Below are 13,074 nucleotides of genomic sequence, written 5' to 3'. Positions count from 1 at the left end.
ATGCCTATAAGCCTATGCTGCACTCCTGAGACAACGATATTAGGATAGGATATTTTCCTACACAAACAATATATATAGGCCTATATATGAACGCATGAACATCATGAACATATTGATGTGGTTGTAGGCAGCCCATCGAAATTGAGCAGCTATAGGTTATAGCCTAGTACAGCGGGTTCAGTGCGGCATATATACGAATTTATACACATTTTATTTCACAGTTACAAAACTAAAGCATGTATGAAAAATAAAGTGGTATTACAGAAAGAGGATCATAGGTACAAAAATAAAGTCAGCCTCTACTACAAACAACAAATAAGAACAATAATGCGCACAACATCTACTCAGTCATTCTCCATTCACTGCAATAAGACATTCGAACCAGACCATTCGGTGAATATTTACCGTTGATTATTAGGCTATACAGACATAGGCAGTGCATTGCATTTACATGCATTTTTTTTCTTTCTTTTTTTTCTCACTGTATATGTCTCTTTTCCCTTTTTACCTCTATGATGAATTCCTGTTCTGTTCTTTGACTATATAGAAGTGTCTATTTGTACGTCTCTAAATATTTTGATGAATTGAACATGGTGGACCCTCTTGTAAACAAGTTAATTGGGTCGTCCACTCACAGTTAACAGTCTTTGTATTGAGTTTGTGTTTGAAATGTACTGTAATTCTGCAAACTGTTAATAAATATTTCAATCAATCAATCAATTACATCGTCAAATTACGAAACAACTCTGTTGACCGGCCTCATCACAACACATTGTAGCACATTTCTGAGCCCATTGGCGTCAACTCCCTCCTGAAATAGTTGTCTTCCACTGGGTAGGGGTATGGGTAGTCTATGGGGCCGTAGTAAGGTGCATACTCCTGGGCAGAGAAGTTGTCCTGCTCAGCCGGCCAGCAGTGGGACATAAAGTGAAGGTCCTGCTGGAGGTTGTTGTTACTCCAGGGCTGATGGTGGTACTGGTCCGGGCCAAAGCCCTGGTAGCTACCGTCCATCCTGCTGGGCGAGTTGTAGCAGGAGGAAGATGAGGAGGAGGAGAACGAAGAGTCCTGTGGCGAGTAGCTGCTGCTGTGATCCACCGGGCTGGGAAGGTTCACCGAGTCCGGTGGAGAGGGAGCCTGCATGGGACGAGGAATAACGTAATAAGACATGAATAGGTGCAGGGCATGCAGGGGGGACTGACTGCATGTAAACTGAAACTACTACAGCCATGATCCTCAGTGCGCGACACCGTCGTACGACTGAGTGCATTAAGCGTGCAATAACAGTGGAGTAGGCATGGCTGCAGCACTTGCAAAGTAATCAAATTACGCATTCAAATGAACCGTTCCCTGCTGGAGTGTGAGTGCTAAATTTAAACCGAGCCCACATCCAAATTACGCACGGCTTTTTTACGAACCCAAAATACCTACCATTCCAGGGTTGCTGTAGTAGTCGGCGTTTAGCGAGTGCTGCTCGTGAGACCACGGCAGCGCAAAGTTGGACTGCTGGTGGTGATGGTGGTGATGATGATGGGGGAGCTGCAGGGAAGCGCCGGTGACGTTGTCGTGGTGGTTCTCTCCGTTATACGTGTCGCCGCCGCCACCGGACAACAGCGACATGTCCACGAACTGCCGCTGATGATCAAAGGAGCCCTCCTGCTGCTGGAACTGCACGCTGCACGACGCGTGCGCATGATGCTGAAGGGTGCGCGTCGACCCACCGGCGCTCACGTCCGCTCCCTGGAAAGCTGCAGCGGTTGTGGCGTCGACGTGGTTGCCTATTTTTTGCAGAGGTACAGTATACCATGTGAGAGAACTGCTAGTAGTGCTACAGACACAGTGCACGATGAGCGCGACACGCGTATAAACACTGCAGGAAGACATTTAAATGATCTGAGAGACATCACATGCTAAGTTGTGATGTCAGTGGTCCATCACCCAACACATTTGAATGCACGTTTATAAAAAGGGGTGACATGTATGACATTATATATATACGCTGTACTTTGGGTGCATGTGTGATATAGTTTAGCAATTAGTTCCAAACTGCCCTATCCTTTAAGACAACCGTTTCTTGACTGCTTTCATGGGTTTCATGTAAGTATCTTATTTTTGGTTTCTTCTATCAGGGGCAGGTTGTTATAACGGTTACATTTCACGTCAGCTCATATGTCTGTCTTTTGTTTTGATCATCAACCCCACAACAAACGCGTACAGTTATGTCGTTTTAACTGCATGCCTGCAACTGCAACCTCCACGTGTTTCGATTCCTGCACGATTGAACAAGGGCTTGTGTGTGTTTGATGAGCGAGCCTAGCGCACGCACATGGGAGGAAAACAGATCCTATCCTATCCTGCTTCATTATGCACATGGAGAAACACACTTATTGCTCTCAGGTTTGTTAACTAAAAGGGTGCTGTATATAGTGGCCATGCATGGACGACACGATATGATGATGATTATACCTTGCAGAGTGGATACGCACAACTCCTGAATATCCACGCGACCTTCACACACCTGCTGAAAAAAAAGAAAGGAAGAAAATGTAATCAAAATGGTTTTAACAATCAATCAGACATTACGATATTTGTGTTAATTGGATATTGTTATAGGCCCCCGTAAAATCGGAATCACCCTCCACCCCTTTTCCCCCTCACTGTATATGTTTCTTTTCCCTTTTTACCTCCTTTATGATGAATTCCTGTTCTGTTCTTTGACTATAAAGTGTCTATTTGTACGTCTCTAAATGTTTTGATGAATTGAACAAGGTGGACCCTCTTGTAAACAAGTGTAATGCTTTATTGGGTCGTCCACTCACAGTTAACAGTCTTTGTATTGAGTTGTGCGTGAAATGTATACTGTAATTCTGCAAACTGTTAATAAATATTTCAATCAATCAATCAATGATAGGCTATATAGAGTTTTGTTGCTGTATGGGTTGTGTCAACTTGTGTGTGTGTGTGTGTGTGTGTGTGTGTGTATGTGTGTGTGTGCGCGTGTGCGTGCGTGCGCGTGCGTGTTCATGCTTGCGTGGACATGCCCAGCGCTGAAAGGGGATTACCAATATCATAATTCCGTTAATAATGGGGATTTCAGTTTTTAGGGAGCGGCATGCCCTTTGAGCACGCCGTTCAAAATGACATGGTGGGCAACTCGTGTTCAACTTTCAGGGCATAGGGTCATTAACGAAGGCGGCTTTGCTTGCTTATTATTTAGTTATAGCTTTGGCTTCGGGTGGACTTCTGGGAGGGGGGTCTAGGACTAGGATGCGTGTTCATAATGTAGCACATTATATATATAGCCTAATATATATGTATTTGCACATTTTAAGTGCACTATATTTGGGAGGGCTATAATGTCCTATATAGGAGACAGACCGTCCATTCCTTGGACATGGGTTCGTGTAAATAAATATGTTTAAAACCATTATGAATATTGACTTGTCATTTATTGTGTATATGTTGACATTGTTGAGAGAGGGGGGGGGGGTCTCTCCTATTACCGTTTTAATCGTTTTCAGGGACGCTCTGTGTCTCTGCAGCAATTCTTTCACCGTTTTCTTCACTCGCACGCCTTGGTATACCCTCTGTTTATCTGCAAAATGATGACAACAAAACAAACATCTCATTATAGTGAAAGTCTGCTAAAACACAGCCTCAGGGCCAGACAATTTGACAACAAACTATTGGTCGTCTTTCTCTCTATCTCTCTGTGCTGCTGACTTATTAATACGCTCCTTCAGCACAGAAATAAAATGTATAATAATAATGTTCTTCTTTGTGCACTTCATGGTGAAGCTATAACATCCACCACGGCAATGTCAATCGTGGCTATTACGTTTAAAGTATAGGAAATGCGCCTATTTATTTTATTTACACATTAAAGGCATATAGCCAAATCATTTGTATGGAATAATCTGTTGAGAAAGTGCCCAGTGAAAGTGCCCAGTGAAAGTGCCCAGTGCGCAAACCTCCCTCGGACTGACAGCAGTGTATTAGTTATGTTATACCATCATTATAACATTATGCTGATATAATTAGTGGACGGTAAAAGTGCTAGAAAGAACCAGACGCATTTCTTTATAGGCTATATACAGCTGCTCAGCATGGCTACAGCATGCGAGACAGTAGGCTATAGAATAGTCTTCTCATGGGGCTTATAATATGCTATATGTTCACCCTGGGACCGTGTGCTTTTTGCGCCAGGAGCGACCCCCCTTCATGCCCATATCCAGGTATTCTTTACGGCAGCTCCGTTTACACTGTCATCAATAGTGTCAGTCCATGGACTGTTGCGCGAAAAACCACCCCACCCAGATCAGGGACAAGGAAAACGGTGCAAAAATATATACCGTAAGTGTTAATTTCACATCATATAGCGTATAGGCTATAGGTATGCTATAGATCACATGTTGGGAGAATACAAAGCTGGGGTTATTAGCGATCATGTGAAACTTATGCGTGTATTGCTTGTCACAGGGCAGCGGTAACCGGAAAAGTGGTCAAGTGCAGACAAAAGTCGCAAGAAAGTTCCGTCTAAAAAGTAAAATATTGCTTTGAAAACGCGAACGGACACAAAAGTCCCGAGTTTAGGCTATGTCAGTAAAAACCTATAGTCTTATTCCGTACAACAATGTGTTTCAGGTTCTTGAACTCGAGGTAAAATGTTCTTAAAATCAGAGAGCAGGTTGGCTCCACAAACTACAAAGCATAGCCTAAACTCACATAACACACTCCCTATACGGCTATTTCACCCTAAAGGTATCCTAATCATGGAAATATTTGCTCTCCCATTAAGAGCAATTTTAGACCTATAGGCTATATTGTTGTAGGCTTATAGCCTGTGTTATTGGCTACACTTTGTCAAGTTTGATGAGGAGGTATAGTTGGCAACATTTTATTATAAAATCAAGACCCAAGTGATCAAAAACGCAGATGAAGTATCGGGAGTAAAAATTAGCCTATACTCAGGAGTGGCAAAGCGTCAGTAAAGGCGATTCGATAAGAGCAATAGGCTCGGCGTATAGTTTCAGACGTGTGCGTGACTGCGAAATTCCGTCTGATAAATATTCATACAACGAAATGCCACTTCACGACTTGACTTAGGCTAAATGTAGCAATATAGTGAGCGTAAGTTAACGTCCAGACAAGTCTGCACCAAACCCTATGCGCCACATAAGACGGGGTTTATGAAAGAAAGTCTGAGTTACATTAACTATAAAACTGTCATAATATGACATTGCAGAATATATTCTACAGTATAGTCCTAATAGTCTCTTCATGGGTGCGATTGAAGTGCAGAGAAGACGTGGAAAGAAGCATAGCCTCTAATTAATACAACTCAAATCATTATATTTTAGTATCAACTGTCTTTACTTGTTATAAATCCATAAACTTTACACGTATAAAGATTGCTACACATTTTGGTACAAGTCCAAAATCTGACGTAAATTATCAAGGGGGAATATATTTTTAGGGTTTAAAGATTTGTCATACTTTTCTGTCCAAACTTAATACTAATGTCATATTTTTTTTTCTCTTTCTGTTGTTCTGTCTGTGTTACAGGAGAAAATGCTCCATAATCGTTTCCAGATGAAAATATGATGTGAAAACTCACCAGACATGTTGGCTGAAGGCTCCTGGGAGAAGACCTATATAGGGATTCAATAACGTCCTTTTCTGGCTCACCAAATAGCCAAGAACGAAATTCTCACAAAAGTCTCCAAAAATCTCAACATAAATTTGTTAAAACAGCGTTAGAGCATACAGCAATATCCTAATATAGCTGGGGATATATTAGTTTGTGATTTTCTCCCTCCATGCCTACTATTTAAAACCCCTAGAACTCAATGATTTGACAATGATTTGATTGCGCGTTACTTTCAATTTGAATATTCAGAAGCACCTCAAAAATATAGATTTTTCACTGAAAATCAATACTTATGGCCATAGAAAAATGTCCCCTTTAATATAATATACTGATATTTCACACTTTGACCAAAAAATTATCGACGTTTTATACATTTTAGCCACCTTTTAGATATCAGGGCATCACTCCCCCTCATTACAGTGGGCACTGTAGTTAGTTATAAGAGTCAATTAAACAGCGCTCTGATTTAAAAGCTGCCGTGCTACATTTATTACAATTGTTCAATATGCTGCCAATATATTAAAATATAATTGTTAACTTTATTTCCCACAAAAAAGTATATATGTGGGACAGTTGTGGGCGGGGCAAAGGGCAGTAGCCATCTTTAGCAGGGCCGCAGACTCCAGGCTTCAGTGCAGTCTCTCAAAGCACCTGCCGAGGCCGTAGCAGGGAATGGATAAAGGTGGTGTCAATTAAGACAATCCCTTCATAATTATCACACAACAGTTTTATAGACTGATTATCTTAAAGATGCTGCCTTATATACTGTCCAGTGTCCAGCATGCCACCAGAGTTTTCTTAATACAGATATAGAGACCAGGCTATGCTGGGATATGTAGTCATTTGGAAAATTGCCTTGTTAAGATTTGTAATTATTAATTACAACTCATTAGTTATGTCATTGATTTTAGAAAAAAAAGAAAATACATTTATATGATGCCAACTTGTTACTTACGTTTGGGTAAGCTTAAATTTAGAGATAATCCAAACTAAAATATTGCAGTTACAGCTACATTATGGTAATTTTCTTTTCTATTTTCTAGGTTGTTATTAATATTTAGGCTGTTGCGTGGTCGGGTCAATACATCGATGAGTCTGACTTGCTCTTAACTTGGTAAAAGTATTAACGTTTTTATGTAACGTTAGCGTTCTCGTCTCCCACATGGACTCTTACTTTGCTCCCTGTCTGTGTCAAAGCCATTTTACTCTATAGGCTATACATCTTCGCCCTCGCCCCTTTCATTTTGCTGCAACACAGTATTACACAAAACAAATCACACCACAAAACGTATTAGGCCTTTTCAATGTATTTTCCATAGGAGGCCTATTATTACATTACATTAGTAGGACTAGTCTAGGATAATCCCTAATGTCACCATGTGGCAGCATATGCTCCGAGTTTAGTCTACAATCTGAATCTCCAGTCCAACTCATGCGGCGTAGTGGTAGAAGGGCGCCATCTGGTGGCCAAAGAGTGTTCTTTTACTCCGAGGTATTATAGTGCTATTTCTCAGATATTTTAAAGAATGTTTATTTTGTCTATTATTTCCGGCGTATTTTGATATTTGAATCAATTCAGTAGATTTCTAGATTTAGTATTATAATTTAATTTATTCAGTGTTTTCTCTATATGACCTCTTGACCTGGACACCTCAACCTTCACAATGTGTATAGTCAATAATTTGTTATTCAGAATCAAGTATTCATCAAGTATTAAGAATCAAGTATAGGCATGCATAAATTGAATGGGAAATCGAGTGGCAAAGTTAATTTAACATTGTTTAATGTCGTTTAATGCAATTAGATCAACTTTTCTGTTTGGATGCAAATGAAATGAAATGAAATGAAATCTATATTTACCCAGGGTATCTGGGCTAAGCTCAAGAACTTGTTTCCAGACAGGCCCTGCTCATAGAACACATTTCATCGTAGTGGTTGATGCCTTGTTCAAGGGCATTTCAGCGGTGGTAATTTTAACGTGTCGGACGGCTGATTCGAACTGGGAACCTTCCGGTATCTAGACCGCGCCGCTATCCGTTCGGCCACCGCTGCCACATGCATGGGCTGTCAAGGCCAGAAAGTAATTTTTAGCCACTCAGTAGGCATTCCTGTATAACTTCCTGGTTTGATGATGATGATGTCACACAGATACCCTCTATTATTTGTTTGTTTTTGTGAACTTACAAACTTACTTACTTACAAATGTAATTAGCAGTTAGGTCACATTCACACACACTTCCCCCCCAGAATGATTCACAGTCAAAGCTTGTCATTAAGGCAATTAACAGAGTTAATGACCTGTTTATTACCTGTTTTATGTCGGGGTTGTGACAGGTATGCCTCAAGACCAGGGCATTTTGTTGATGGGTATAGGCTATCTACTGAAAGTGTGTTGACCCTGGACATTTCCATTACAACACAACACAGTCCCTAGTCACCTTAAGGCCCGACTCACCCGTGCACAACAGATTGATGTATGCTTGTTGTATGAGATGTAGCTGATGCAAGCTCGCAATGCATTTCCAATGGGAGTCACATGGTTTGACACAACATTTGTGTTGTATGAGGGGGAGGGGGGCAGTCGAAACAAAGCCGAAAGCCATACAACAGCTTGTAGTCCAAAATGTTGTATCAAACCATGTGACTTCCATTGGAAATGCATTGGGGCGGCCATGACACTTACATCTTGCTTACATCTAGCATGCATCAATGTTGTATGCTAGATCGAAAGGTGTGAGTGAGGCCTTAGGCCTCACTTTCGGCTTTCGGCTGTGTTTCGACTGCCCCCCTCCCCCTCATACAACACAAATGTTGTGTCAAACCATGTGACTCCCATTGGAAATGCATTGCGAGCTTGCATCAGCTATACATCTCATACAACAAGCATACATCAATCTGTTGCGACCGTGTGAGTCGCCCCGAAGACTTCAGAGAAACCACATACTGCATGAGTATGCATGCACTAATGTGGAAATTATCGGGTGTTTCTTCTTCTTGCCTCATGGCAGGTTTTCCAGCTCCCAGTCTGGGTGTTTATCTGGAAGACCTTTTGTTTACCAGTGGTGGAAAGTATAACTAAGTACATGTACTCAAGCTTACTTAAGTACAATTTTGAGGTATTTGTATACTTTACTTCAGTATTTCCAATTTCAAATACTTTTTCTTCTACTCCACTACACCCCTTATAGGCAAATATTGTACTTTTACTCCACTACAAGTATTTGAAAACATGAGTTATACTGGGGTGCATACTTAGGCCTGACTCACACCTTCACAACAGACTGATGTATAGCTGATGCATGAGACTTATTGACTGATGCAAGCTCACAATGCATTTCCAATGGGAGTCACATGGTTTGACACAACATTTGTGTTGTATGAGGGGGTGAGGGGCAGTCGAAACACAGCCGAAAGCCTACAACACAAATGTTGTGTCAAACCATGTGACTTCCATTGGAAATGCATTGGGGCAAGATGTAAACATACCCTTTCTTTACATCTAGCATGCATCAATGTTGTATGCTAGATCGAAAGGTGTGAGTCAGGCCTAAGTTTAGACTAGTCATTGGTTAGACATGGGTTAAGGTTAGGTTTAGGTGTGCTGCCCCGTGGGAGGTTAGGTTTAGGGTGAGGGTTTGAGATAGGTTGTAGTTGTAGGACTAATGACAAAAACTGTCTAAACTAAGTACTGCTCCCGTTATACTAAATAAATGTTGATACATTATCCACTTTGAAAATAGCCGATCTGTGGGTATTTTCAAAATAGTTTTTATACATTTGAAAACTTGAAATGGGACATTCTGCATAATGGGTATAGCCTACTTTCTATTTAGTACATTTAGATACCAATACTTTTGTACTTTTACTCAAGTAAGTTTTGAATAACAGACTTGAACTTTGCAGCATTGATACCTTTACTTTAAGTAAAACATTTGAGTACTTTTTCCCACCACTGCCTATTCTTTACCCTTGAAGGAGTTCCAGCAGGTCCCCATGCACCCAAAATGCACAAAAGTTACATTTTATTACAACTTCACAAAAAAACCTATAGTCTTATTCCGTACAACAATGTGTTTCAGGTTCTTGAACTCGAGGTAAAATGTTCTTAAAAGTCAGAGAGCAGGTTGGCTCCACAAACTACAAAGCATAGCCTAAACTCACATAACACCCTCCCTATACGGCTATTTCACCCTAAAGGTATCATAATCATGGAAATATTTGCTCTCCCATTTCGAGCAATTTTAGACCTATAGGCTATATTGTTGTAGGCTTATAGCCTGTGTTATTGGCTACACTTTGTCAAGTTTGATGAGGAGGTATAGTTGGCAACATTTTATTATAAAATCAAGACCCAAGTGATCAAAAACGCAGATGAAGTATCGGGAGTAAAAATTAGCCTATACTCAGGAGTGGCAAAGCGTCAGTAAAGGCGATTCGATAAGAGCAATAGGCTCGGCGTATAGTTTCAGACGTGTGCGTGACTGCGAAATCCTGTCTGATGAATATTCATACAACGAAATGCCACTTCACGACTTGACTTAGGCTAAATGTAGCAATATAGTGAGCGTAAGTTAACGTCCAGACAAGTCTGCACCAAACCCTATGCGCCACATAAGACGGGGTTTATGAAAGAAAATCTGAGTTACATTAACTATAAAACTGTCATAAAATGACATTGCAGAATATATTCTACAGTATAGTCCTAATAGTCTCTTCATGGGTGCGATTGAAGTGCAGAGAAGACGTGGAAAGAAGCATAGCCTCTAATTAATACAACTCAAATCATTATATTTTAGTATCAACTGTCTTTACTTGTTATAAATCCATAAACTTTACACGTATAAAGATTGCTACACATTTTGGTACAAGTCCAAAACCTGACGTAAATTATCAAGGGGGAATATATTTTTAGGGTTTAAAGATTTGTCATACTTTTCTGTCCAAACTTAATACTAATGTCATGTTTTTTTTTCTCTTTCTGTTGTTCTGTCTGTGTTATAGGAGAAAATGCTCCATAATCGTTTCCAGATGAAAATATGATGTGAAAACTCACCAGACATGTTGGCTGAAGGCTCCTGGGAGAAGACCTATATAGGGATTCAATAACGTCCTTTTCTGGCTCACCAAATAGCCAAGAACGAAATTCTCACAAAAGTCTCCAAAAATCTCAACATAAATTTGTTAAAACAGCGTTAGAGCATACAGCAATATCCTAATATAGCTGGGGATATATTAGTTTGTGATTTTCTCCCTCCATGCCTACTATTTAAAACCCCTAGAACTCAATGATTTGATTGCGCGTTACTTTCAATTTGAATATTCAGAAGCACCTCAAAAATATAGATTTTTCACTAAAAATCAATACATTGTGGGCGGGGCAGAAAGTAGTTTTTAGCCACTCAGTAGGCATTCCTGTATAACTTCCTGGTTTGATGATGATGATGTCACACAGATACCCTCTATTATTTGTTTGTTTTTGTGAACTTACAAACTTACTTACTTACAAATGTAATTAGCAGTTAGGTCACATTCACACACACTTCCCCCCCAGAATGATTCACAGTCAAAGCTTGTCATTAAGGCAATTAACAGAGTTAATGACCTGTTTATTACCTGTTTTATGGTTATTACCTGGTTTGTGACAGGTGTGCCTTGCTCAAGGCCAGGGCATTTTGTTGATGGGTATAGGCTATCTACTGAAAGTGTGTTGGCCCTGGACATTTCCATTACAACACAAATAGTCCCTATAGTCACCTTAAGGCCTCACTCACACCTTTCGATCTAGCATACAACTTTGTTGCACATGCTAGATGTAAGCAAGATGTAAGTGTCATGGTCGCCCCAATGCATTTCCAATGGAAGTCACATGGTTTGATATACAACATTTTGGACTACAAGCTGTTGTATGGCTTTCGGCTGTGTTTCGACTGCCCCCCTCCTCCTCATACAACACAAATGTTGTGTCAAACCATGTGACTCCCATTGGAAATGCATTGCAAGCTTGCATCAGCTATACATCTCATACAACAAGCATACATCAATCTGTTGCGACCGTGTGAGTCGCCCCTAAGGGGCGACTCACGAAAGGTGTCACGAAAGGTGTCAGTGAGGCCGAAGACTTCAGAGAAACCACATACTGCTACTGCATGAGTATGCATGCACTGATGTGGAAATTATCGGTTTGTTTTTCCGTTCTGTTGCGTTGCTCTTTCATGATGTAAAACACTGGGGGTTTCTTCTTCTGGCAGCTTTTCCAGCTCCCAGTCTGGGTGTTTATCTGGAAGACCTTTTGTTTACCAGCTCCCAGTCTGGGTGTTTATCTGGAAGACCTTTTGTTTACCAGCTCCCAGTCTGGGTGTTTATCTGGAAGACCTTTTGTTTACCAGCTCCCAGTCTGGGTGTTTATCTGGAAGACCTTTTGTTTACCAGTGGTGGAAAGTACTCAAGCTTACTTAATTTTGACCTGAGATCAGATTCTAAAAATGTCTTCTACATCCTGACAGTTTTCTGAAAAAGCTATGTTTCTATGTCAGTCGTTCTTCGATTTTTCAAAAATAGCAGACCTACAAGCTCATAGTGCGCCACTCGGTGGCGCGCTATGAGCTTGTAGATCTGCTATTTTTCAATAGCTAAAGCATACCATAATGATAACACCAAAAGGGGTTCCCACCCAGAATGGGTTAAGTACAATTTTGAGGTATTTGTATACTTTACTTCAGTATTTCCAATTTCAAATACTTTTTCTTCTACTCCACTACACCCCTTATAGGCAAATATTGTACTTTTACTCCACTACAAGTATTTGAAAACTGAGTTATACTGGGGTGCATACTTAGGCCTGACTCACACCTTTACAACAGACTGATGTATAGCTGATGCATGAGACTTATTGACTGATGCAAGCTCACAATGCATTTCCAATGGGAGTCACATGGTTTGACACAACATTTGTGTTGTATGAGGGGGTGAGGGGCAGTCGAAACACAGCCGAAAGCCTACAACACAAATGTTGTGTGACTTCCATTGGAAATGCATTGGGGCAAGATGTAAACATACCCTTTCTTTACATCTAGCATGCATCAATGTTGTATGCTAGATCGAAAGGTGTGAGTCAGGCCTAAGTTTAGACTAGTCATTGGTTAGACATGGGTTAAGGTTAGGTTTAGGTGTGCTGCCCCGTGGGAGGTTAGGTTTAGGGTTTGAGATAGGTTGTAGTTGTAGGACTAATGACAAAAACTGTCTAAACTAAGTACTGCTCCCGTTATACTAAATAAATGTTGATACATTATCCACTTTGAAAATAGCCGATCTGTGGGTATTTTCAAAATAGTTTTTATACATTTGAAAACTTGAAATGGGACATTCTGCATAATGGGTATAGCCTACTTTCTATTTAGTACATTTAGATACCAATACTTTTGTACTTT

The 13,074-nt window shown here is 40.5% G+C and overlaps 1 protein-coding gene across 2 annotated transcripts; it reads right to left on the bottom strand.

Moving 5' to 3' along the window:
- Positions 1-194: 194 nt before the first annotated feature.
- On the bottom strand, positions 195-2,578 carry linc.pou2af1 (lnc RNA pou2af1). Of its 2 annotated transcripts, XM_079514373.1 has the most exons (4): positions 2,464-2,578; positions 1,429-1,775; positions 727-1,134; positions 195-453 (listed from the first exon to the last, which is right to left on the bottom strand). In XM_079514373.1, the coding sequence occupies exons 2-3, from the start codon at positions 1,615-1,617 to the stop codon at positions 763-765; spliced, it is 561 nt and encodes a 186-aa protein (XP_079370499.1). In that variant the 5' UTR covers positions 1,618-1,775; positions 2,464-2,578; the 3' UTR covers positions 195-453; positions 727-762. The 2 variants fall into 2 exon arrangements, with proteins under 2 accessions (XP_079370499.1, XP_079370498.1); XM_079514372.1 differs by lacking the exon at positions 2,464-2,578 and having other exon boundaries at positions 1,429-1,926.
- Positions 2,579-13,074: the final 10,496 nt, after the last annotated feature.

This window comes from Electrona antarctica (assembly GCF_951216825.1).
Source record: "Electrona antarctica genome assembly, chromosome: 11".
In the NCBI taxonomy this organism is placed as follows: domain Eukaryota; kingdom Metazoa; phylum Chordata; class Actinopteri; order Myctophiformes; family Myctophidae; genus Electrona; species Electrona antarctica.
Note: the sequence above shows the minus strand (reverse complement) of the source record. Positions and strands in the feature narration are given on the sequence as shown.